Below are 26410 nucleotides of genomic sequence, written 5' to 3'. Positions count from 1 at the left end.
AGATGTCCAAGGTGCATCAATAAAAAGCTGATACACTTCTCTGGTGCTCTGAACGGAAACAGGTGAGCCAAGATAAATGCAGGTGACATGGAGAAGAAAACGAGAAGACTTGATAAGGGCACACACACAAACACACACACACACAGAGAGAGAGAGAGAGAGAGAGAGAGGGGTGGCCTTCCTCAGCCAGGTCCAACCCTTCCAAACATAGCTGCCAAGTCTCCCGTATTCCCCGGGAAATCCCCGTTTTTCCAGCTGTTCCTAGATGAAAAAACGGATTTTTTTTATTTTTCCCGGTTTATTCTGGCGCAGCGGCCATTTTGGAACTGGGCGGAGCATCCTCAGAAGCGACTTTTGATGCTGCTCTGCCCAGTTCCAAAATGGCTGCAGTGCGACTTCTGGCGCGGCGGCCATTTTGGAACTGGGCAAAGCAGCATCAAAAGTCACTTCTGAGCATGCTCCGCCCAGTTCCAAAATGGCAACAGCGCTACTTCCGGTCTGCTACTTCCGCCCGGTCCCTTATTTCTCCGACAGCAACTTGGCAGGTATGCTTCCAAATGTTTTTGACTACAACTCCCATCACACAGCAGGGCTGGGTGATGCCAGGGCTGATGGGAGTTGTAGTCCACAACATCTGAACAGATTTGCGAAGGCTGGCTTGGAGATAAGTTTATCCGCCGTATAAACACAGGGATTCAGGGATCACCCAACAAAAGTGATCAAGGGTTCATTCAGAACAAGTTATAGGAATCCCTTCCACTCAAGATGTAGTGCTAGCCATCAGATTTTTAAGACGCTTAAATAAGCTCAGTGACAAGGGTGGGTCGTTCATGATATAGTCAAGTAGAACCCCCATGTTCAACAGCAGTATACCTCTCATTGCCATAGGAGGGGTGCGGCTCTCAAACTTTGCTTATACTACAAAAAGCAGGTGAGGACTTGCTGGTAATGCCGCCGCCAGGGGCTGCCTGGTTGGTACTGAACCACAACAGGGACTTTTCAGTGTTGGGTCTCCAGTTGCAGAAAACTCTCCCCATTAACTTTCAGAACGAATCTGAAAACATTCCCGTCCACCCAGACATGGGGTGGCTAAAGAAGACTGTTCCTGGCAATATGCTAATCTGTGGGTGAAAGAACACTTAACTGTAATGGCTTTTAGAATGTTTTTAATAGGAGCTGCTTTTAGATGTTTTTAACTGTAAGCACTTTTAGAATGTTTTAAATCTGTTTTGGAATGTTTCTGCTTTCTTTTCTAAACCGCGTATCTGTTTGCTACCCTGGGCTCCTTGGGGAGGAGGGGCCAGATATAAGTTCAATAAATAAATAAATAAATAAATATGCATTTCTAAGGGGGATCCCATTGGCCAAGGACTTGCAAGGGTCCCTAGCCATCAGGGCAATTCTTATGACCCTAAATATTTGATTTTTCACACTATATTTTTTGTTTTTATTTTTAAAAATCAAATATTTATCCTAAGGATAAATTAAGGGGGGGAAACCATTTTGAATATTGCAGGTGGGGGGTATTTTGAAAGAAAGCTCTGAGTAAAATCCTCTCCAAGCATCCTACCAAAGAACTGTAGGGTCGGAAGGGACCCAAAGGGGTCATCTAGTCCAACCCTCTGTGATGCAGGAATCATAGCTGAAGGGCTTTCCACAAGTGCAGAGTGTTACGGTGCACTTATCTAAGGAGCCGTGAAATCCAAGGTCACAGGCTAGCAGCCAAAGCTAAACAGGCACCATCTGCCCAGAAGGACCAAGGCCTCTCTGTTCAGTTCAAACATCAACTGTTCTAAGTGACACCATTAAGGGTATCAAGAAATCTTGCCTCTTTGTTGTGACTGGAACACATATTTAGCCAGTCTATGTGAAGATAGTTGAAGTCAGTGGCATAGAGTGCCGGGGGGGGGGCGGCAATTGCCCCGGGTGCAAAATTGTTAGGAGGTGCAAAATTTCAACACCCGGTGCTGCTTCAACACAGCTATGCGCTTCCGTTGCTGGGCTCCTTTGAAAACGGCTTCTCCGTGAGAACCAGGAAAAGATGGCACAAATGTTTAAAACAGGCTCCAATAAGCATTGGAAATGTAAGGCAAAAGAGGGTACGTTCTTTCGTATGTGGTAGAATTGTAAATTGATCAAAAGGTATTGGGAAATGATTTATAACGAACTGAAAAAAATGTTTAAGATAACCTTTGTGAAAAGTCCAGAAGCTTTTCTGCTAAGCATTTCAGGTCAAGATTTACCAAAAGAGAAGAAAAGGCTTTTCATGTACACTACAACTGCGGCTAGAATATTGCTAGCACAAATATGGGAAAGTGTTGAAATACCAACCAAAGAAGTATGGCAAGGAAAATTGATGGAATATGCTGAAATGGCAAAACTAACGGAAAGACTTTGAGACAAGGAGAATAGAGACTTTAGGAAAAAATGGGAACCATTCATGTTATATTTACAGAATCAATGTAAAGAAATGGGCTCACTTGCAGGGTTTGATTAAACACTTGCAATTAATAAAATAAATGTAGAAAATAGAATGAGGATGTTAAAATGATAAGAGAAAAAGAATAATTACGTTGAAAAACATTAGAGAATAAGAAATAACCAATAAGCAGGGAAAGATAATATGCCAAAAAACCAGAAGAGGAAGTGGAGGGAAGGGGGAAATTGGGGAATGGTATTTTTGTTATATGTTATGATATTTTGATGTTTAAAAAATGGTAAAATCTCAATAAAAATTATTACACAAAAAAAGAGAACCAGGAACCGACCTCTCCAGAGAACGGAGCGACTCTTCTCTTCTTATCTCTGTGGTTGCGATCTCCTGGGTGACACGGACGCTGTTAGGCAGCGGATTGCACATGCATATTCCGTCCGTTTCCTCCTTCTCACGCTCCCACCCCCCTCCATGCAGCCCTGGGCACTGGCAACCCATGCTATGCCACTGGTTGAAGTCACCCATTGCTATAACACCTCCTTCTCTTTTGGGGGCTTCCTTGGTTTCCATCTTCGTCTCAAGATCTCCCTGAGTGTTTTGATCGGGGGGGGGGGGAGGCAACGATAGGACATCCTCAGCACTAAATTACTATTGGGGCCTAGTATCACCACCCACAACAATTCTTTGTAGGGGTGCACCCCTTTGGGGATTTCAAATGTTGTCTTTGATGTACAGAGAGACACTACCTCCAGGACAGCCTTCTCTGTCCTTCTTATAGAGTTTATCTCCAGAGACAACTGTGTACTTTCTGTCCCACCAGTTTTCTGTTACCTATCAATGCCATCTGCTAAGACCAAGCGCTCCAATTCAGCCATCTTTCCTCAGAGGCTCTTAGCATTGGTGCATAAACACTTGTATACAATCTCTCTCTCCAAGCGTCTTTGGCTTGCGGTGCTCTGACCTCTCTTACACTGTCCTGAGGCAGCCCCACCAGGAAAAAAAGGACACTGCCTCGTTCTCTTCCCTTCTCTTGGACTGTCAGATGCTACTAGCAACAATGGCCGTGCTCTGCCCACACAGTTGGTGGCAGCAACGCTTCTGAATACCAGTTGCCGGCAACCACAGGAGCAGAGAGTGCTCTTGTGCTTGGGTCCTGCTTGCGGGTTTCCTTCTGGGGCATCTGGTCAGACACTGTGAGAAGAGGACACGAGCTTGGACAGTCCAGTGGCCGGATTGAGCGGGCTCTTTCTGTCTTCTTACATTTTGCTCACCAGCTGCTGCTGCTGCTGCTGCCTCACTCCATTCAGAAAGCAAAATCCCACCGTTAAAGGAACACATGCTGCCTTGGTCAGACCACACCTGAATTACTGTATCCAATTCTGGGCACCACAATTTAGGAAGGATGTTGACAAGCTGCAACATGTGCAGATGAGGGCGGCCAAGTTGATCAAGGGTCTGGAAGCCAAGCTTTATGAGGAACAGCGGAGGGAGTTGGGTATGTTTAGCCTGGAAAAGAAGAGGCTGAGAGGAGATACGATAAACGTCTTCAAATATCTCAAGGGCTGTCACATGGAACAGGGGCGCCAACTATAGGGGGCCCTGGGAGCCCAAGCACCCACAAATGTTTTGTTATGGGTGCTCAGCACCCACACCGCAGGGCAGGGCCGTCTTAAGCATACCTGGCGCCATGGCGCCGTGGTGCGACGGATCCCTCCGGTGCCCCCACCCTGTTTCCCAGTGTGGCGGGCGGGCGCTGCGCACAGCGCAGCTGCCGCCTGGAGGTCCGGAGCCCTGCGCAACCCAGCCTGGCCGTAGGGCTGGCCCTGGGCCAGGGGGCGCTGCCCGTCCCCTGTTGCGACGCCCTTGCGCGTGGCGGAGGTGGCCCCAGGCCCGCGCACCACCGGAGAGCGGCCTGAAGCCGCTGAACAGCTGAGAGGCGCGCCTGGGGCGGCCTCCAACGCGCATCTCAGTGGGCGCAGTGGCGCCACTGGTGCCCTAGCACCCCGCGCCACCGGACCCGGGCTTAGAGACGGCTCTGCCGCAGGGCCCCCCACGTGCCAGAAGTCAAATCCAAGGCCTCATGAGACCTCAGAGATGCTGCCCGAGGCCTTGCGAAAACCTCGGAACCTGACTTCTGGTGCCACCAGAAGTCAGGTTCTGAGGCTGTGGGGCGCACAACATCATGACCCATAACCTGGGGCCCACGTCGGCACCCCTGACATGGAAGGTAGAGCAAGCTTGTTTTCTCCTGCTCTGGAGGGTAGGACTCAAACCAATGACTTCAAGTTACAAGAAAGGAGATTCCGACTAAACATCAGGAAAAACTTTCTGACAGAGCTGTTCGACAGTGGAACGGTCTCCCTCGGGAGTTTCTCCAGGCATAGGCAAACTCCGGCCCTCCAGATGTTTGGGACTACAATGCCCATCATCCCTGACCACTAGTCCTGTTAGCCAGAGATGATGGAAATTGTAGTCCCAAACATCTGGAGGGCCAGAGTTTGCCTATGCTTGTTGTAGACTCACCTTCATTGGAGGTTTTTAAGCAGAGGTTAGATGGCCATCTGTCATGGATGCTTTAGCTGAGATTCCTGCATTGCAGGGGGTTGGACTAGACGACCCTTGGGGGTCCCTTCCAACTCTACAATTCTATGATTCTACATCAGGCGCCCATTTCACATGGAGCATCCTTTTCAAAACATTGGATTTCAGTCAGAGACGTTTCGTATTTTTAAATATATATATATATATATATATATATATATATATATATATATATAAACCCCTCTATGTTTGAAAACATTTTCGAAGCCTTGTTAGATCCCCCTCAGGCCTCTTACCTTGACTTTGGCTTAACACGTTGTCATTTTTAACGCTGCTTTTCTCAATTAAGAGAAAATAAATCCTGCTTGCCTTCGTGATACCCTAACGGTGCACTTGGAGAGAATATATCATGTGCTGAAAGAAGCTGAATAATTAAAGGCTCCTCCTGTGAGCTCCAAAGCAGTCGCAGACCCCAGAGGTTGTGACTGGCAAGGAGGAGTCCTCCTGCATGAGTCACTAGCCTGGGGAGACCACCTCCTTTCTGCTGGGATCCTCCAGAGGTGGGCAATCCGTCAGGGCCTCTAGGCCATCTCTTTCCACACAGGGACTCGGAAGCATTCACTGCTCTCAGGGAGGCTGCCTAGTGCAGCTCAGCACGAGTTGCTGCTATTTTGAGTGGTGGCAGAGGCAATGTGGGCCCTCTGAAGTCTAGCGTGGGACTGACCACCACAATTATAGCACATGATTATTATTTAAATTCCTATAGCACCCTTCATCCAACTATCACAGGGCAGTTTACAATCTAAAAACACAAACATACACATAAGGAGCCAACTCCTGTGGCCAAGGTGTCTTTGCCCCCTCCCCAATAGAATATTTGAGGCAGCTGGGCTCCCCCAAAGTTGATGGGCATTGCCATTTAAATGGTGTGTGTGCAACCGCATTTTGTGGTTGATTATGTGGGGCAGGGCTTACCTGCCCCCCCCACCAAATATTCGATTCAAGCTGGCACCCTCACACATGCATAATAAACAAAAACAGTATTCCACACACACAGTTTAAAAGGCCGTAAAGGTAAAGGTAAAGGGACCCCTGACCATTAGGTCCAGTCGTGACCGACTCTGGGGTTGCGCACTCATCTCGCATTATTGGCCGAGGGAGCCGGCGTATAGCTTCCAGGTCATGTGGCCAGCATGACAAAGCCGCTTCTGGCGAACCAGAGCAGCACACGGAAACGCCGTTTACCTTCCCGCTGTAGCGGTTCCTATTTATCTACTTGCATTTTGACATGCTTTCGAACTGCTAGGTTGGCAGGAGCTGGGACCCAGCAACGGGAGCTCACCCCGTCGCAGGGATTCGAACTGCTGACCTTCTGATCAGCAAGCCCTAGGCTCAGTGGTTTAACCCACAGCGCCACCTGGGTCCCAGGTGGGGGCCATAGATTGTTTAATTAGCCAAAGGCCTAGGAGAAGACAAATGTTTTTGCCTGACATCTAAAGATATGTAACAAAGGCTTCCTGGGGAGAGGATTCCACAAATGGGGAGCCACCACAGAAAAGGCCCGTTCTCATGTTGCCACCCTCCGGACCTCTCACGGAAGAGGCATACAAAGAAGCACCTCAGAAGATGACTGCAGGGTCCAGGTTGGTTCATAAGGGGAGAGGTGGTCCTTGAGGTATGGCAGTCCTGAGGCGTTGAAGTCTCCCTAGGTCAAAACCAGCACGTTGAACTGGGCCCGGAAGCTAATTGGCAGCCATGGCAGTCAGGCCAGGATCGGTGTAATATACTCAAACCGTCTTGCCCCAATGAGCAACCTGGCACTGAATTCTGCACCAGCTGGAGCTTCCGAACCATCTTCAGAGGCAGCCCCATATATAACGCATTGCAGTAATCTAACCTAGAGGTTATCAAAGCATAGACAACATAAGTTAGGATATCCCTGTTCAGGTAGGGGCACAGCTGGGCCACCAGCCAAAGCTGATGGAAGGCACCACCGAGGCCACCTGAACCTCAAGTGACAGCAGTGGATCCAGAAACAGCCCCAAGCTACGTGCCTGTTCCTTCAGGGGGCCTCTAACCCCATCAAGAGCAGGCAGCCTCCCATCCATATGATTTGGGGCAGTGGTTTTCCACCAGTGTGCCGTGGCACCCTGGGGTGCCTTGAATGGTGGTCAGGGGTGCTGCGGGCAACACTGGCCTCTGGCCCTCTTTCCTTCTCTCCCTCCTCTGGTGCCCTCTCACGTCTCAGCCTCCCAAAAGCTTGCACAGCTGTTTGTTGCAGCAGCCCTGGCTATAAGCTCCACAGGCAAATGATGTCTCTGGGAGGCACTTCTCTTTTTGGGGGGGGGCAGCTCAGAGACCAGGGGTGGTGGCAGCAGCTGCCCGGAGGACTGCCAAGGAGAGGGGAGAGGAGAGGAGGCTGAGGGAGGGTGTTCAAAAAAGGGTGAGAGGCTGCCAGCTCTGCAGGTGAGGGGTGACATAACTGGGCGCCTCAGCCCCACAGGGGTGCCGCAGAAAGAATGAAGTTGGACAAGGGAGCTGCGGACTAAAAAAAAGTTGAAAAACTCTGGTCTAGGGAACCACCATCTAACAGTTCCTTCCTCGGTCTTATCTGGATTGAGCTGCAGTATGTTGTCTCTCATCCGGTCCATTATCGATGCAGGAAAACATCTTCTGCCACACCTCAGCATTGCTGGCAACATACTCCAAAACATAAAAACATACTCCAAAACTACTGGGCCATACAAGATGTTCTTCAGGGGGACAGATGATTTCAGAAAGTGGTGGACACTCCACTATTATTATTATTATTATTATTATTATTATTATTATTATTATTAGCTATTAAGCAGATAATGGAAGGTCCTATATCAGGGATACCATCAAAGTGAGCTTCCTTCATTGGCAAAGACTAAATGATCTTTGAGCTTCCTCCCAATTCTTCTAGGATTCTGGGTTACCCTCAGTCACTTTTTCCAAAGTGCTCCCTGCCTCTCCTCCTCCTGGGTTGCTTGCAGTAGGCCCATTCTAGCATCACATAAGTTCAACCTACAGGACAGTAGAAGCTGGGCCATTAGGGCAAATGTGGTACCTCGTTTGCAGTTTTGACTAATATGCAAATTTTTGCAAGCAATTTTTCCAGATACAAAAATGCATTTTTGTATGTTAATTTCACTGATAAGTGATAGACAGTCAGATTGATAGAAGATAGATAGATAGATAGATAGATAGATAGATAGATAGATAGAAGATGATAGATAGTTGGATAGATAGATATAGATTTTAATCTACTGTAGTATATGCCTTTTTATACACACCAATTGCAGGATTCAGAGATGTGCACATTTCAAAGGATTGCTGTGTTTCAGAAAGTGTGACTTAGGTACAAACTAAACTTTCTCTCAGTTTTATATCTGTTGTAAAATGGAACAATAATTAAAAGCTTTACCTCCAAAAAGCAAACTAAATCTAGTTTCACCCCTATCACTAGCCAAAACATCATTTGCACATTAAAACATCAGGCTTATCCTCTGGTAATGGAAGCATATTTGAGGTTGAAGCAAGAAAAGAGGTGTTATTTGTGGAGTGCTGGGATCCCCAGCAAACAAATCCATGAGTCCTTTCAATACTCAGCCAGAATCTACACACACACACACACACACACACACACACACAGCCCTCCTAAAGTCTGGCAAACCCAGAGGCATCATTGAGTCAAGGAATGCTCAGATCTTTCTAAAATCAGGTCATGTATTTTGGGCTGATGCATAGATGTTTAAGAATACAATTCCGTGGGGTGGGCTTTTAAATTATTATTATTATTATTATTATTATTATTATTATTAACAGTAATCAAAATAATAATTGATTATGATGAAGGCGGGCAGGAGAAAAAGAAGAGTTTTTAACTCACTTTTCCCTTCCTGACTCTTTTTTTCTGGGGAAAGACTTTACAGAGCACCTGCTTGGCATGCAGAAGGTCCCAGGTCCTATCCCCAATGGCATCTCCAGGGCAGGGTCTCTTGCCTTTAACCCTAGAGAGCCACTGCCAGACAGAGTAAACAGTACTGAACCCAGATGGACCAATAGTCTGCCTCATAAGGTATAAGGCAGCTTCCTATTTAATTCAGCTCTTTTTTAAAAAAGGGATCATAAGGACTAGAATCTTGATTTGTTTTTAAGGAAAGGGCTGTAGCTCCTTGGTAGAGCATCTGCCTTGCAAGCAGAAGGAACAAGTTTCCATCCCTAGAAGCATCCCCAGGTAGGGATGCCTGAAACCCTGGAGAGCTGCTGCCAGTTAGTGCAGACAACACTGAGCTTGAAGGATCCCTGCTCTGACTCAGTACAAAGCAGGTTCCTATGCATGTATGCATTACGGGAAGGGCTGTAGCTCAATGGAGGAGTATCTGATTTGTATGCAAAATGTCTCTCGTTCAACCCCCGACAGCACCTCCAGGTAATGACCCCCACCCCCCGAAACCCTGGGGAGCTGCTGCCAGTCAGTGTAGACAATACTGAGCTAGATAGACCAGCGCTCTGAGTCCGTACAAGGCAGCTTTCCTGTGTACCGTACTTCCTACTTCGTGACACACCAAGGATGATTCACGCAGGAGCGGTAACCATCATGAACCGCAGGCGAGAGAGATCCTTTCGACGGATCCTGTTTATTACCCGGCTGGAAGCGGACGGGTCAGAGTCAGTCACAGGGAAAGCAGAGAGCAAGAGGAGAAAAAGAAAAAGAAAAAAAAAGTGGCGGGGGGTGGAAGAAGCAATTTAAATGTTGTCCTTGTTGCAGCACAGCTGTTTGCAGCACAGGGGAGGTTTTGAGCTCAAACAACAGCGGGGGGGGGGAGAACCACTGCAGCTTTTTTGGAGCGCACAGAGAGAGAGGCTGGATTATTCCTCCCCCCAGCAGCGGAATATTTCAATCAAGGCATCTCTCATCGTATGCACCACTGAAGCTGTGTTTTAGCTGAGATTTCCAAAAAGAAAGACTGTAAATCATTTCCTTAGATTCCACCCCCCCCCATACACACACACACACCAAGAACCCGGGGTGCGGGGGGTTGTTAGGTTTGCAAAGGAAAAGCCTCTTGGTTTCCCACCTGCCCGGTTAATTGCCTGCCTGTTTCCTCCAGCTGGGAGGGTTTCGCCTTACCTGGGCAGGAAGAGCAGTGAGGCGTGCAAGGAACTGGGCATCAGCTGCAGGATGGAGGCTCTGTGGAAGAGGCTGCTATCGCTCCTGCCTGGACTTCTGGGTCTTTGCAGAGAGGGAGGCCGGGTTTCCTCTCTCCCCCCCCCCCTCGCCCTCCCTCCCTCCAGCCCTGCAGTATTGATCCAAATGGGCCAAGGGGGTGCCAACTTGGCCGGAGTCCCGCAAGGCTTCCTTCCGGCGCCAGCAGCTGCTGCTCATCTGCAGCCCCAAAAAACTTCAGGCTGGGGAAAGACGGAGGGAGACTCCGGGTCTTGCATGAAACTTCCAAGGCACCTGCAGGCAGAGAGAGAGAGAGAGAGAGAGAGAAGGCAGGCTGTTGACAGCTCAGAGCCCCCCTGGCGGTGGCTGAGAAGAGAGCCCTAGGCTCCAGGGTCAGAAGCGGACCCAGGAGTGCTCTCTGTGACTTAACCGCTTCACCGCTGCAGCGGGACAGGCAGAGAACGAGGGAGCATCTCCTGGTGCTTGGCAAGGAAGAGTAAAAGCCCTGCTCGTAAGAGGAACACAGGGCAGAGAGAGAGAGAGAGAGAGAGAGAGAGAGAGAGAGAGAGAGAGAGAGAGAGAGAGAGAGAGAGAGAGAGAGAGAGGCAAGAGGTTACATAAGGCCACAAGAAGCTGCCTGAGTCACAACACTGGTCCATTGGGCTCAATAGTCTGTGCTGACTGGTCCGGTGATTTCGGGAGTCTCCTGGAGACGGAGGCAGTTTTACTATGAAACTAATGAATCTTAAGCTTCAGCGCCCCGATCCCAGAGGACCCCCCCCCCCGAAGCAACTTGAGTCCACACGGCTTAAATTTTTGGGGTCTACTCAGTGCTTTTTTCGGGGGGGCGGACACAGGGGTACGCATACCCCTAAACATTTTGTGAACCTAAGTTTGGCCTCATTGAGGGGGCGTTATTTCAATTTGAGTAGGAAAATGAGAGTACCCCTAAACATTTTCTTTTGTGGGGGGGGGGAGGAATGGGTCTAGTAGACTCAACTTGAGTCGCACAACTCACATTGATTTTCTGTGTGTGTGTGTGTGTGTGTGTGTGTATTTCAGCAATCCCAAAATCTGCGAGTCAGTAGCACAAAAGGGTGCCAACTTGAGGCTCAGGTAAGCTCCAGGTAAGCTCAGGTAATCACAAGACACGGCACACCATTTGATGGCAATGCCCATCAAATTGGGGGCCCCGGGGCCCTCAAATATTTTATGGGAGGGAGGAAGGGACCTTGGACCCTAGGAGTTGTTTCCTATGGTAGCACAGATGTTGCAAAGGTGGGGTGGTCTGTTGTGGAAGAACCCCATTGAAGAACATAACAGCAGCTACCCAGACGTCATTGCTGGTTGCGAAGGGGGCCCCCATGACAGTTTAAGCTTCAGGGCCCCCCAAAATGTAGGTCCGCCACAACCTGGAAATGGCAGGGATTGAACCTGAGACCTTCTCCATGCAGAGTAGGCAGTCTGTTATAGAACAGTGGTCCTTTTCTTAAAGATAAACCAAGACTCCAGTCCTCATAGTTCTGAACTATGGAACTCTCTCCCACAGGAGGCAGTATACCGTCCAGGTATACTGGACCGAGGCCACCAACCTAGATGGCTTTAAAAGACAAATTCATGGAGGGGAGGGCTGTCGATGGCTACTAGCCATGAATGCCAGGCTCTGCCACACCCCAGTGGGAGACAGCGACACTTCTGAATACCACTTGCTGGAAGGAGAGGGGGCTCTTGTGCTCGAATCCTGCTTGCCAGTTTCCCACAGGCATCTGGTTGGCCACTGTGAGAACAGGATGCTGGACTAGTTGGGTCAATGGCCTGACCCAGCAGGCTCTTCCTATGTTCTTATAAAGTGCTGATTTAAATAGGAACCTATCCCAGGCTGAATCAGACCACTGGTCCATTGAACTTAAGTATTGTCTGTACTGCTACAGCCCTTCCCCTAAAATAAATTAAGAAAAAACCCAGAGCTGAATTAAATGGGAAGCTGCCTTATACTGAGTCTGATCATTCGTCCATCCAGCTTAGCACTGTCTACACTGACAGCAGCTCTCCGGGATTTTATAGAGGGATCCTCCCTCTCCCATCCCTACATAGAGATGCTGCTTGGGGTTGAACCTGAGACCTTCTGCATGCGAAGCAGCTCTTCTGTCACTTACGGTAGCTATGGCTTCTTCCTCAGGCTTAGGTAAAAGTAAAGGGACCCCCTGACCATTAGGTCCAGTCGTGACCGACTCTGGGGTTGTGGCACTCATCTCGCGTTATTGGCCGAGGGAGCCGGCGTACAGCTTCCAGGTCATGTGGCCAGCATGACAAAGCCGCTTTTGACGAACCAGAGCAGCACACGGAAACGCTGTTTACCTTCCCGCTGTAGCGGTTCCTATTTATCTACTTGCACTTTGACGTGCTTTCAAACTGCTAGGTTGGCAGGAGCTGGGACTGAGCAACGGGAGCTCACCCCGCCGCGGGGATTCGAACCGCCGACCTTCTGATCGGCAAGCCCTAGGCTCAGTGGTTTAACCCACAGCGCCACCCGCGTCCCTTCCTCAGGCTTAGAGCACCCCTAAATAAACAGAGCCAGTCCTTTAGCCCAGAAATGGAAAACAAGTGAGGTCCCAACCAAAGAAGAATGGCAACTTAAGTTGACCGAATATGCACAATGTGCAGACTTAACATATAGAATAAGAGAAGAGGAGGAGGAGGAGGAGGAGGAGTTTGGATTTGATATCCCGCTTTATCACTACCCTAAGGAGTATAAAAGCCTCTAACATTCTCCTTTTCTTCCTCAAGGGAACACACGTTTAAAGAAGATTGGAAAACGTTTATTGAATATGCGGAAAATAATTGTGTACAGCTGAAAACGCTGGCAGCATTAAGATAAATTCAACAGTGTAAATATGTTTTGATGGATGCAATAATGGAATATTGATTGGTATAGTTTTTGTAAAATATGTAGGGATTTAAGATACTGTGTGTAAAATGAACCATGGAGAGAGAAGAAGGGAAGTCATGGATATCTTAAGGATGTAAAATGAGTATTTGAAATTGTAAAACAGAAAATTTGATTAAAATTATATATAAAGCTAAAGGGGCCCCTGACCATCAGGTCCAGTCGTGTCCGACTCTGGGGTTGTGGCGCTCATCTCGCTCTATAGGCCGAGGGAGCCAGCATTTGTCCATAGACAGCTTCCGGGTCATGTGGCCAGCATGACAAAGCTGCTTCTGGCGAACCAGAGCAGTGCACGGAAATGCTGTTTACCTTCCCGCCGGAGCGGTCCCTATTTATCTACTTGCACTTTGATGTGCTTTCGAACTCCTAGGTGGGCAGGAGCTGGGACCGAGCAACGGGAGCTCACCCCGTTGCAGGGCTTCGAGCCGCCGACCTTCTGATCAGCAAGCCCTAGACTCTGTGGTTTAACCCACAGCGCCACCTGGGTCCCCCCAAAAATTATATATATACGTATGTATATATAAAAGAGAGCCAGTCCCCAAAGCTGTGCTTCTGATCCCTTGCTGATTTGTCTTTGATGTACCCAAAAATGCCCTCTGGGTTGCCTCCAGCCAGTGCATCTGGGATACCCAAAGTGGTGTGTCATGGCTCTCTCAGACACCCCACGCAAACATTGGCACCCTCCAAGGCCAGTGTCTCTCCTATATTTTTAATGAGCTGATTTTTCATTCCATCTTTATCTCCCCTCTTTCCTCTGATGAGCGTACACAGTTCTCTGCCTTCCCCCATTCCACCCTGGTTGCATTTCATTCTCCCAACCTCCCTGTGAGGCAGCACAGGAGCTGACTCCTAGGGGCCGAGGTCCCTTCTTCAGCTGCCCCTCGATAAAATATTTGAGAGGGCCGAACCCACCAAAGTTGATGGGCATTGCCATTCAAATGGTGTGTCCTCGCAGAGTCTTGTGATCGATTATGTGGTGCAGGGCAATTATGTGCCCTCCCCCATATTTTATTTAACACCCCTGAGAGGTAGGTTAGGCTGAGAGGCAGTGACTGGCCCACAAGGTCACCCAGTGAGCTTCACGGCTGAACAGGGATTTGAACCCTGGTCTCCCTTAGTCCATCCCAGCCTAACCTACCTCACAGGGTTGTTGTTGTGGAGATTAAGTAAGGAGGGGGTAGAACCACGCACACCACCTCGACCTCCTCAGAGAGAAAAAGTGGGGTCTGAGAATGCATTAAATAAACAAATTTAAACTCCCCTCCAGATGTTGTCGGCTGCAACTCCCACCACCCCCTCGCCATGCTGGCTGGAGGTGATGGCAGGCGAAGTCCGGAGGGCGCCAGGTCGGGGAAGGCCGTTCCAGAACCTCCCCAAGTTCCGCAGAACCCGGCGGCTCCTCTGATCTCACAATGCAACCGGGCTTTAAAATGCAATCAAAAACCACACCCGGGCAAAGGCAGGTTTTCCCAGCCCGACCAGCCTGCAGCTGTTCACGCACCCGGTGCATTGTGGGAGTTGTAGTTTCCTCCCCCTGCCTCCTGCGGGAACTACATCCCCCAGTAGGCTGTGTTTCGGTGGCCGTCCGCGCGGCTGCAATAGAGGTCAATTGCGCCCTTTGGGGTGCAGCGCGAGGTGAGGGTCGCGTGTCGCTTACCGCGGGGTGAAACCCAGGACGCGCCATTCGGAGGGAGGGAGAGAAATGGCCCAGGTCCCCTTTGCAGAGGATGCCCATTTATCCTGCTTTGCTTGCCCCTCCCCTGGCTGGTTAGATGTATCGGGTCGAGAGTTACATAACAAGGCGGGGATCCTCTGCGCTCACAGAAAGCTGCTGCACCGACAAAAATAGATCCAAGTCCAAAATGCAGCTGGGGGATAGAGAAGGGAAATTCTGAGCTGCCTCCCCCAAGCGCTCCAGAGGCAACCTCAGATTTAATGGGGTCGCCGCCCTATAACCTTTGCGTATTCTACCGAGGGACATGTCTTTTTAAAATCCTAAGCCCTTCTATAGTTCTCGTTGCTTGGATGAGCACTTTTAGGAATCTTTCATTTCATTCCTTCTCCCTCTTCTTAAGGGTTTTAACTGATTATCAAGTGGGTTTCGGAGACCTTTTCTTGTGCAAAGCAGTGAAGAAATGGAATAGGTAACATTATAATAAAAGAACTTTGAAACGGGGTGTCTCTCTGTCCACTCGATTTAGCCCATCTATAGAGGGAAAGTGATGATGATGATGATGATGATGATGATGATAATTGTAAAGTTGAAAGGGACCCTGAGTATCATCTAGTCCAACCCCTTGCAAAGCAGGTATATAAAACTGTCCCATTTGGGGATCAAACCTGCAACCTTGGCATTATCAGCAGCATGCTCTAACCAACAGAGCTATGAATAATAATAATAATAACAACAACAACAACAATGTAGCCAATTTAAGCTGCAATCTGAGTAGGCAAGAGAGAATGATTGTGGCTTACCGGTAGTCGCAGGGGTCCCCAAACTAAGGCCCAGGGGCCGAATGCAGCCCAATCGCCTTCTAAATCCAGCCCGCAGACGGTCCGGGAATCAGCATGTTTTTACATGAGTAGAATGTGTCCTTTTATTTAAAATGCATCTCTGGGTTATTTCTGGGGCATAGGAATTCATTCATATATTTTTTCAAAATATAGTCCGGCCCCCCACAAGGTCTGAGGGACAGTGGACCGGCCCCCTGCTGAAAAGGTTTGCTGACACCTGGCTTAGTGGCTAGGCAAGGATCTGGGAGACCAGAATTCAAATCCTCACACTGCCGTGAAGCTCACTGGGTGACCTTGGGGCAGTCACTTGCTCTCAACCTGACCTACCATACAGAGTTGTTGTGAAGATATAATGGGGAGAAGTATGTACTGCACGCAACTTTGAGCTCCAAGTTGGAGCAAAAGCTGGGAGATGAATTCAATAAAACAAAGAAACAAATGGGAGTCGCATGGGCTCAGCACCTCCCATTGAGATCACAGTCCAATTTCGGAACTTAAAAACCATTTTAAAGCTTTGAGCACCTTCCCCTAACCATCCAGGCTTGGAGACCACAGTGGTCCCCTTGTGCCACACAGTTAAACAAGGGCTGTGTCATGGTTCAGGGAACCCTAGGTCCAAGCCCACCCTTGGCCACTTAGTGAGCTTGGAGCTTGTTGTTTTTTCAGCCTAATGCTGGGGTGAGCAATCTGTGGACCTTCGGATACGGCTCAACTCTCAGTGTGGCCAGTGCTAGGGGATGATCGCACTGGACGTACCCCAACTCTGAATTTAAATTCTGGGGACCACCATGAGCCTTTGAGGCCAAAAAAACCAGGGCCAGCCCATTGTGTTTCGTTCCATGAGACAAAGCTCGGGAGCCTCCACCCCAAGTATCCACTCTGCCTAAAGGTCAGGCCGGCTCCGAACAAAAAGCCATGTGAACAGAGTTTGGAAACAGCAGCCCTCACCTGTCCTCTTCTGTCCTCACCTAGATGAGCGTTACCTCTCTCCTGAAGGTCTTGGAAGGACGGCCCATCCGTGGCCTTCACTGCCGTGGCTCCCACTCCTCCGTGGCCAAGGCTGACCAGACCCTGGCCTTTGTTCCTGCCAGTCCTCCCCTGGACCCGGTGGAAGTTCAGAAGCTGCAGGAGTTTGTGAGCAGGGCCCGGAGGCTCTTTGTGTTGACCGGAGCAGGAATCTCCACCGAATCTGGAATCCCAGACTATCGCTCCGAAGGCGTGGGCCTCTATTCCCGGACGGATCGACGTCCCGTGCAGCACGCCGAATTTCTGCGGAGTGCCCGGGCCCGCCAGAAGTACTGGGCCAGGAACTTTGTCGGCTGGCCCCAGTTTTCGGCCCACCAGCCCAACGTCGCCCACTTGGCCCTGAGGAACTGGGAGGCACTGGGGAAACTGCACTGGCTGGTGACCCAGAATGTGGACGCCCTCCACGCCAAGGCCGGCAGCCAGCGTTTGACGGAGCTGCACGGCTGCATCCACAGGTTGGGGAGAGTGGGGTGGGAAGGTTGGCTGATGGAAAAAGGGGAGTGCAACTTTGCAGCTGGGATGAGCACGTCCTATAGATGCAAGCGGGGAAGGGCAGGTTATTCGCCCTACAGATCCCCTTGATGAAAAATGGTTAAAAGACCATTGTAAACAGTTAAAATCGTTAGTAGGATTGGAATATCACTTGTAGTTTAATGGTGGATTCTGGACACAATGGAAGAGGTAAAGGGTTTGGATTATCATAAAAGATGCAGGAGGAAATGATTAATAATAGGACCCACAAAGGGAGGGTGGAAGTCCAGGAGATTCCTTGGAATCTTGTTTTTATGATTTACGTTTGATATATCTCTATACAATTTTAAGCTGAGAAACCAAATAAATAAAATAAAAGGCACACTGTGGTTGTTATTGTTGCTGTTTTACAATTTGATCTTGAATGGGAAAACAACAACAACAACAATTTATATGCTGCCCATCTGACTGGGTGCTTGAAGTCACAGGACTACAATTGATTATTTTTTTGTTGCATGTATTTCAACAATCCCAAAGTTTGAAAGGCATTAGCACAGACGTTGCGAAAGTGGGGTGATCTGTGGTGGAACAACCTCATTGAAGAAGAAAACAACAGTTACCCAGACCTCATTGCTGGTTGTGAAGGGGGCCCCCAGGACAGTTTGAGCTTCAGGGCCCCCCAAAATGTAGGTCCGCCACAGCCTGCAAATGGCAGGGATCGAACCTGGGACCTTCTGCACGCAGAGTAGGCAGTCTGCTATAGTACAGTGGTCCTTTTCTTATAGATACAGCAAGACTCCAGTCCTCATGGTTCTGAACTATGGAACTCTCTCCCACAGGAGGCAGTGACGGTCACCAACCTAGATGGCTTTAAAAGACAAATTAATGGAGGGGAGGGCTGCCAATGGCTACTAGCCGTGAATGCTAGGCTCTGCCACACCCCAGTGGGAGACAGCAGCACTTCTGAATACTGCTTGCTGGAAGGAGAGGGGGCTCTTGTGCTCGAATCCTGCTTGCCAGTTTCCCACAGGCATCTGGTTGGCCACTGTGAGAACAGGATGCTGGACTAGTTGGGCCAATGGCCTGATCCAGCAGGCTCTTCTTACGTTCTTATAAAGTGCTGATTTAAATAGGAACCTATCCCAGGCTGAATCAGACCACTGGTCCATTGAACTTAAGTGTTGTCTGTATTGCTACAGCCCTTCCCCTAAAATAAAGATTCTAGTCCATGGGTCGGCAAACTAAGGCCCGTAGGCCGGATCAGGCCCAATTGCCTTCTGGATCTGGCCAGTGGACGGTCCAGGAATCGCCACATGGATCGCCAGCGTGCACGTTTTCCCCCTCTCTCTCCCTCTCTCTCACACGGCGGCGGTGGCACCTCCTCCCTCCCTCCTCCTGGCTTCTCCCTGCCCTGCCTAGAGGAGGAAGGGGGCTGGGCCTTGTTGGTGCCACCACCAGCAGCAGCAGCAGCACTCAAGCGGCCGCCATTTTAAGCAGCCCGTCTCTGGAGTCCTTGCTCATCGTCCCCCGCGCCGCCAGCCCCTGCCGTTTGCAAGACACAGGTAAGCAGCCACCAGGGCTCATGGTGCTCTTGCATCATTTCCTCCCCCCCAAAAAAAAGAAATATAGTCTGTCCCCCCACAAGGTCTGAGGGACAGTGGACCGGCCCCCTGCTGAAAAATTTTGCTGACCCCTGCTCTAGTCCTTATGGCTATAACAAAGAACTCAGAGCTGAATTAAACGGAATAATAGGCGTGCAGTTGGCGACTGTGAGAACAGGATGCTGGACTACATAGGCCCCATTTGGCTTGATCCAGCAGGCCCTCATGTTTTTATGTTGCCTCGCAGGGTCTTGTGCCTCAGTTGCGGAGACCGGACGCCCCGCACCGACCTCCAGGAGCGCTTTGAGGCATTGAACCCCACCTGGAGAGCCGAGGCGCATGGGGTGGCCCCGGACGGCGACGTCTTCCTGTCCGAAGAAGAGGTGCGCACATTCCTCGTCCCCCCGTGTGGCAAGTGCGGCGGGAACCTCAAACCAGACGTGACGTTCTTCGGAGACTCTGTGAGCAAAGAGAAAGTGGACTTTGTGTACCAGCGCCTGGGCGAGGCAGATTCGGTCCTGGTGGCAGGGTCCTCTTTGCAGGTGGGTGCCCACAGCCAGTGAGGAGCTCGACCTGGGAACAGAGGAGAGGCAGTCTCTTTCTCCCCACCCCCCACCCCGCAAAGGCAGATTCAGCTGCATTGAGCATACAGTTCTCTGAATCAGAACCGCGGTGTTTATATACCACGTTCCCAAAATTTGTCTTGGTTATCTGCCCAAAAACCTTGTAAGGTTTACCTTTTCTTATCGCTTTCACATCCCACCTTTTTCTCCAAGGAGCACAAGGTGGCGTTTTCGTCGTTCTCCCCCTCCTCTTTTTCAGTCCCCACAACAACCCTGCGAGGTAGGTTAGGTTGAGAGAGGCAGGGACTGGCTCAAGGTCACCCAGTAAGCTTTGTGGTGGAGTGGGGAATTTGAACCCTGGTCTCCTAGTCCAACCCCCTAACACCACACTGGCTCTCTGGCTGCAGAGTATTCTTATAGGCAAGTGAGATCTGCTGGGAAATCTTGCAGTGTTAACATGCCAGCCCATTTTCGGGCTCAATTCAAGGTGCTCACTTTAGTGTTTGAAGCCCTACATGACCAAGGCCCCCAATATCTGAAAGGCCACCTCCTTCCCTACAGACCCTCTTGGGTGCTGAGACGGGCAGAGGGGACTCTCTTGGTAGTTCCTCCGCCTTCAGAGGCTCAGGATGGCAGCAGCCCAGGAGAGGGCCTTCTCTGTGGTGGCTCCTAAGCTCTGAAACACACACCTCTTCACCCTGTTGTTGGACATCTAAGTGTATATTTTTAGGACCCACCTTATTTCTGCCATTGTTTTAAACTGTTTTAAACAGCTGTGATTTAATTGCTGCGAGCTTAGGGTGAAGGACAGGTTTGTTTGTTTGTTTGTTTGTTTGTTTAAACAACAACAACAACAGCCGCCACACTCCCTATCTCACATTCAGGAGCTTTTGCCAGCCAGTTAAACAGCCCCTTCTGCTGTAGAGGACTGGGTAGGTCAATTCATTCTTTAATCTCTCCCTGCCCCCACCCTGGTTTTCTCCCCCACCTCCCTCTTCTCTAATTTTGAGGTCCCTAACATAGCAGCTGTGGGCACCGCCTTCAGACAGACAGATAGACAGACACACAGAGAGAGAGAGAGAGAGAGAGAGAGAGAGGGAAGGAGGGAGAGAGAGAAAGGGAGAGGGAGAGAGAGAGAGACTGTTTCCCCCAAGTCTCCCAATTTTAAAAAATTAGATTTTATAACTTTTTGTTGTTTGATCGGTGGTGGTAGTTGCCTGATTTCAGGAATGCCGTTGCCCATCTCTCTTTTTCCTTTTTTTTGGGGGGGGTCTGTTTTATATCTGGCCTTTTCTTTGCTTTTTTTCCTATGCATTTCCCATGCTTTTTTCCGGGCAGGGAGCAATATTCTCCATTATCAGCTTCTCTTCTGTGAAATGGATATTTTTGCAATGCCCAGGACAGTGGCTTAGATTTCCAAATGTGTGCCCGGCTCCAAGAAGTTTGAGGACTGTTCTGATTGGTAGCCAGTATTTCACGGGTGCTATGCATGCTCAGTCCCCACTGGGCCAATTCGTTGAAAGTGTTTTCTGTTCAAGGTCATGGCTGTTGATCTCCAACTACTGCAAACTTTGCTGACAACAGCAAAACTATGCATTGCCCAATCTTGGAAATGTAAATTTAAAAAAATCAATTAAAAGAATCAATCACCCACAGTTACGGAAGAAAACCAGGGACACAGCCTTGTATATAAAGCAAGCACATAGTAGAGATTAAAATTACAATGATTATCCATGCCTTTGTTCATGCAATTCTGGAATGACAAAGTAGCAGATGATAGCTCTCCATAGAACATCTTTATGTTAATTTAATTGTCTGCCACAATGTATTATTTCATAGAATCATAGAAATGTGAAGTTGGTGGGACCCAACTCACAGCAATGCACCTGTTCTTTCCCTTCCCTCCATTATTATTATTATTATTAATAATAATAATATTACAGGTGAAACTCGGAAAATTAGAATATCGTCGAAAAGTGCATTTATTTCAGTTATGCAACTTATTATTTTTTCTTTTTCTTTTAATTTTTACAAATGCTTTCTTTTGGAAATTCCACAGTAATAAAACAAATAGTTACAATAATACAGAAATAAACATCGCTATTACATTGCATTAATTACATTCCGTTTATAGTTGACCCGCCTAACGAAAAATAATTACAATTACAACAAATGAAGGCTTGACATATATTGCTTTGCATGTCATGCATCTATCTCATATATTGATTTCACCTTTTAGTTGCATTACTGAAATAAATGCACTTTTTGATGATATTCTAATTTTCCGAGTTTCACCTGTATTATTATTATTTTATATATACCCCGTCCATCTGGCTGTGTTGCCCCAGCCACTCTGGGTAGCTTCCAATACATATAAAAACATAATAAAACATCAAACATTAATAATAGCAGTCTGATCCAATACAAAAAGTGTCACAATAACTTTAAAATAAACAACTTATGTCAAATAAAGCAACATTCAATAATCCATTGGAATCTAAAAGTAACTATTAAAATTAAATATCAGCAAATACAGTGGAACCTTGGTTTTCGAACGTAATCTGTTCTGGAAGCCCGTTTGACTTCCAAAACATTTGAAAACCGAGGATTCAAGGGCTGCTGGCAAATCCAACTGAAAAAAATGAGAAATGCGCCACGGAAGCCCTTCGGCTTCTGAGTCACGTTCGAAAACGGAAGCAGTCACTTCCGGGTTGTCACTGTTCGGCTTCTGAAACGTTCGGCAGCTGATATGTTCAACAACCAAGGTTTGACTGTAATAAGCAGTTTACACATATCCATGACAATAAATAATTACTAAACTACAATCAATAAAAGTAACGACAGGTCACGATGCATAAAATACCGCAAAACAAACAAACCCCGTAAGAGGATTAAATTGAGAAACAAGGAAACACAATTTATAAAATTATTTAAAAAACAAACAAACCCTGAACTCCTCTCCTCTCTTCCCAGCTGCTTCTGCTGTTCTCAAAGTCATGATCGGGGAAAGGCTTCCAAGACTGGAGGATGGGTCAAGGCAGGTGGGAAGAGCAGGCCCGTCCTAGCCATAGAGGCTAGTGGCGCGGAGAACCACGGCGCCGGGCGCTGGAGGGCGCTGGAAGGGCGCCAAGTGAGTGCAGGGTTCCGGCGATCTGGCCAGGACTGCGCTCCTTCTCCGAGAACTCCGCGCTGCGCCTCCTCGTTTCCCCAGCGCTGGGTTCCGCTCAGTCGAGCTTCGCCACCAGCGCCCAAGCAGCACTTGCTGGTCCCGCGGTGTGCGTGCTGGTGGCGAAGCTTGACTGAGCGGAACCCAGCGCTGGGGAAACGAGAAGGAGGCGCAGCGCGGAGTCCTCGGAGGTGGCCTCCCGCTGCTGCCGCGATCCGCTTGGCACTCCCGGGCCCTTGGAGAGGCGCTGGAGGGGGGCGCTGGAGGGACCTAGCGCCAGGGCGCTGGGTGGGCTTAAGACGGCCCTGGGGAAGAGTCATTGCCTGATGGACAGGAGAAAGTCTCTCTCCCCTCCTTCCCCTTTCTCTCCATGGTAATAGTTTATATCTGTACTAAAAATAATAAGAGTTATTAATTTAAAAAGAGGGGGTTTTGTGCTTTTCGAAACCTTGGGCCTCCCCTGAGCATGCTCTGTTTCTCTGGCCATGTTTTGGCTGCAATTTTGGCACTGACCCCAGAGTTTTGTATGAGCAGGACTGGTTGCAGGGCAGAGCGAAAGAGAGGGATCGCAGGCTGAAGGCTGCCAGTTGACAGTCAAACCAACTGCTGAACCCTCCAAGTTCAGTTTTGGCCCTCTCAGCTGCTCTCTCACTCCTGCCATGTGTCTCAACAGGTGTACTCGGCGTACAAGTTTGCACTCGCAGCCCGCGATGGGAAGCTGCCGATTGCCGTCGTCAACATTGGCCCGACAAGGGCAGATTCCTTTGTGACTCTGAAACTGAATTCTCGTTGCGGGGAGCTGCTGCCTCTGATTGTCCTAAAGTGACCCAAATCGACACCCCAGGGGAGCAACCCCTCTCTGGGGTAGGTAAGTATCCCCACAGTGTTGCAGCCCAGCAGAGTTAGGCCCTCAGTTGGACATGTCTGATGTTGGAACCCACAGGGCATGATGCCGGGGAAGAATCAGAATTTAGAATCATAGAATAGTAGAGCTGGAAGGGACCCCGGGGGTCATCTCGTCAAACCCCCTGCAATGCAGGCAAAGGTGAAGGAGCATGGAGACCAGTGAGGCAGAACTACGGAACTCACCGCCACAGGATACAATGGCCGTCACCAATTTGGATGTCTTTTTAAAAAATGATTACAGTAGATGAATCCATGGAGGAGGAGGCCAGCAATGGATGCTAGGCTATATTCTGCCTAGGCAGCGGGAGGCAGTAATACTTCTGAATATGAGCTGCAGGGAAACACAAGATGGAAGTGGGCTCTTGTGCTTGGGTCCCACTTGAAGGTTTCCCAGAAAATCTAGTTAGCCGCCGTGAGAACAAGATGCTGGACCGCCGTGAGAACAAGATGCATGGCCTGATCCAGCCATAGCTGCCAAGTCTCCCGTTTTTCCCGGGAAATCCCCGTTTTTCCAGCTGTTCCTAGCTGAAAAAACGGATTTTTTTGTTTTTCCCCGGTTTATTCTGCCGCGGCGGCCATTATGGAACTGGGCAGAACATGCTCAGAAGCGACTTTTGATTCTGCTCTGCCCAGTTCCAAAATGGCTGCAGTGCTACTTCTGGCGCGGCGGCCATTTTGGAACTGGGCAAAGCAGCATCAAAAGTCACTTCTGAGCATGCTCCGCCCAGTTCCAAAATGGCGGCAGCGCTACTTCCGGTCTGCTATTTCCGGCCCGGTCCCTTATTTCTCTGACAGCAACTTGGCAGGTATGGATCCAGCACACTCTTCTTAAATTCACATGTTAACTAATTTTGATTGGGTTGTTTTTTTTTCTGGCCCTGCTAGTCATAGGAAGGGGCAAGGAACCAAACCTTCTTTGTAGCCTCGTTCTGCCCTCTTCGGTAGGCACTGGCCACATCCTTTAAAGCAAAAGAAATGCTCAGGAAAAAACCTGCATTGCCACATTCTGTGCTTCTGGATACAGGGCTGCCCTAATTGTTATTATGTTTACATCTCTCACCTTCCTCCCAAAGGAGCCCAGGGTGGCAAACACATGTCTGGCGGTGGTGGGGACATGGGACACACCACAGCTTAGCCGGAAGACCACATATAAGGTCTCAGTCATTCAGTGCCTGCTTCTTCTGATGCCTACAGGTTCCTCGCTGACCCAAGGCTCATTCAGAAAGTTGTTTCTCTGGCAAAGCTGCCAAGAGGCGCATCTTGCAAGAAGAGGACGTCTCCAAGGACGCAGGCCCGCTCACCTTCCTCCTAGCACAGCTTTGGAAAACTCTTTCCCTGTCTCTTTATAAAACCTCTCGGGTTCAACTATGACCGGTTCTGCTCCTTGGTGCGACCTGACAAAACGGAAGCTGGCACGTCACTGTATTTTCCCTGTTCTGCACCCATGAATGGTTCTGCTCTGCCCAATGAAACGAAAGCAGAGGAATCCCAGGAGGCCTTGTTTCTGCCCAGCCAACCAGCCCTTTGGTTGAGAGGGGAGAGCCGTAGCTCAGTGGTAGAGCAACTGCTCCGCATGCAGAAGGTCCCGGGTTTGATCCCAGGCATCATCATCATCATCATAACAACAACAACAACAATAGATTATTACCGTATTTATAGTCCGCCCATCTGGCTGGGTTTTCCCAGCCACTCTGGGCGGCTCTCAACAGAATTTTAAAAACACGATGAAACATCAGACATAAAAAACTTCCCTAAACAGGACTGCCTTCAGATGTCGTCTAAAAGACAGATAGTTCTTTCTTCTCCTTGACATCTGATGGGAGGGTGTTCCACAGGGCGGGCGCCACTACCGAGAAGGCCCTCTGCCTGGTTCCCTGCAACTTGGCTTCTCGCAACGAGGGAACCACCAGAAGGCCCTCGGCACTGGACCTCAGTGTCCGGGCAGAGCGATGGAGGTGGAGACGCTCCTTCAGGTATACTGGACCGAGGCCGTTTAGGGCTTTAAAGGTCAGTACCAACACTTTGAATTGTGCTCAGAAACGTACATGGGAACAGAATGCTATGCTAGGTGGCCCCTTGGCCTGATCCAGCACGACTCTTCTTATGTCCCTATGACTAAAACAATAGGAATGGTATTATCTAAGAAGAAATATCCGCAGGGGATTGACCTGTTTGCAGCAGACTCTCAAACAACTTGTAACTTGCACCCTTTGGTTTGAGTCCTAAGCTCGGGAGCAGGAGAAAACAATCTTGCTGCATCTTCCACAGATATTTGAACTCAGTCTCCTCTTTTCTAGGCTAGACTAAGTATACCCAGCTGCTTCGACCGCTCTTCATACAGCTCTTCATACGGCATGGTTTCCAGACCCTTGATCATCCCTGGACCGGCCCCTCCTTGGCGCCTCCCTCCAGCGGCCGCTCCGGGACGCGGCGGTGGCGCGCGGCCATTGAGCTTCCTCCATGAAGCAGAATCAGCGAGACTCCTGCCTAGAGAGGCAGCAGGCGCGTGGTGCCACTCTAGGCAGCAGTCTCGCTGATTCTGCTTCATGGAGGAAGCTCAATGGCCGCGCGCTACTGCTGCCGTGGGGGGTGGGGGGGCATCGGCAGCAGCTGCTCCCAGACACCAGCCGTTCGGTACCCCTTCCGCGCCCCTGGTGGCCAGGCGCCCTGGCGCCTTGCGCCACCCAGCCCGAACCTAGAGACGGCCCTGAATGCAATCTATATAAATAAAAATGTAAATGTTCGTATGTTCAAAAACTTAAATCTCTGAAAGTTCTTCACTGATTGATTTGAAATTTTGACACAATGTTGCATTTGAATACACATGTGTTTTTATATACCTATATTATATAGATGTCACACATGTGACAGGTAATAGCATGCTTTTTTGAAAAACAGCACAATCTGTTGGACGTCAAAGCAACACACATGATGTCATGCGGCTGGGGTGGGGAACGGGGGCGCTGAGTGGAGGAGGGGTGTGGCTTTGGGGAGGATGAATGGGGCAGGGCGGGGTTTGCCCACGGTTATTTCGGGGGTGGGTGGGG

The 26410-nt window shown here is 49.3% G+C and overlaps 2 protein-coding genes across 4 annotated transcripts in view; one reads left to right on the top strand and one right to left on the bottom strand.

The window, feature by feature from the left end:
* AIFM3 (AIF family member 3) overlaps positions 1-10471 on the bottom strand; it is a 53432-nt gene extending 42961 nt beyond the window's left edge. For both annotated transcript variants that reach the window (XM_060269413.2, XM_060269415.2), the window contains exon 1: positions 10134-10471. The gene's annotated coding sequence lies outside the window, so the exon portion shown is untranslated. The remainder of the gene's footprint in view (positions 1-10133) is intronic.
* Positions 10472-14652: 4181 nt separating this feature from the next.
* SIRT4 (sirtuin 4) lies at positions 14653-26126 on the top strand. Of its 2 annotated transcripts, none has more exons than XM_035098331.3 (5): positions 14653-14751; positions 16603-17111; positions 18976-19270; positions 23131-23325; positions 24558-26126. In XM_035098331.3, exons 2-4 carry the CDS (start codon positions 16603-16605, stop codon positions 23281-23283), a joined length of 957 nt encoding a protein of 318 aa, XP_034954222.1. In that variant the 5' UTR covers positions 14653-14751; the 3' UTR covers positions 23284-23325; positions 24558-26126. The 2 variants fall into 2 exon arrangements, with proteins under 2 accessions (XP_034954222.1, XP_088515296.1); XM_088659170.1 differs by having other exon boundaries at positions 14667-14751; positions 24437-24567.
* Positions 26127-26410: the final 284 nt, after the last annotated feature.

The sequence above is a fragment of the Zootoca vivipara genome, chromosome 16 (assembly GCF_965207765.1).
Source record: "Zootoca vivipara chromosome 16, rZooViv2.hap1.1, whole genome shotgun sequence".
Classification (NCBI taxonomy): domain Eukaryota; kingdom Metazoa; phylum Chordata; class Lepidosauria; order Squamata; family Lacertidae; genus Zootoca; species Zootoca vivipara.
The sequence above is the reverse complement of the archived record's forward strand: the minus strand, read 5'-3'. Positions and strand labels throughout refer to the sequence as shown.

Coding starts and splice junctions, on each gene's coding strand:
- SIRT4 (XM_035098331.3), top strand. CDS start 16,603: ATGAGCGTTACCTCTCTCCTGAAGGTCTTGGAAGGACGGCCCATCCGT. Junction 17,112..18,975: donor CTGCACGGCTGCATCCACAG/GTTGGGGAGAGT, acceptor GTTGCCTCGCAG/GGTCTTGTGCCTCAGTTGCG. Junction 19,271..23,130: donor TGGCAGGGTCCTCTTTGCAG/GTGGGTGCCCAC, acceptor GTGTCTCAACAG/GTGTACTCGGCGTACAAGTT.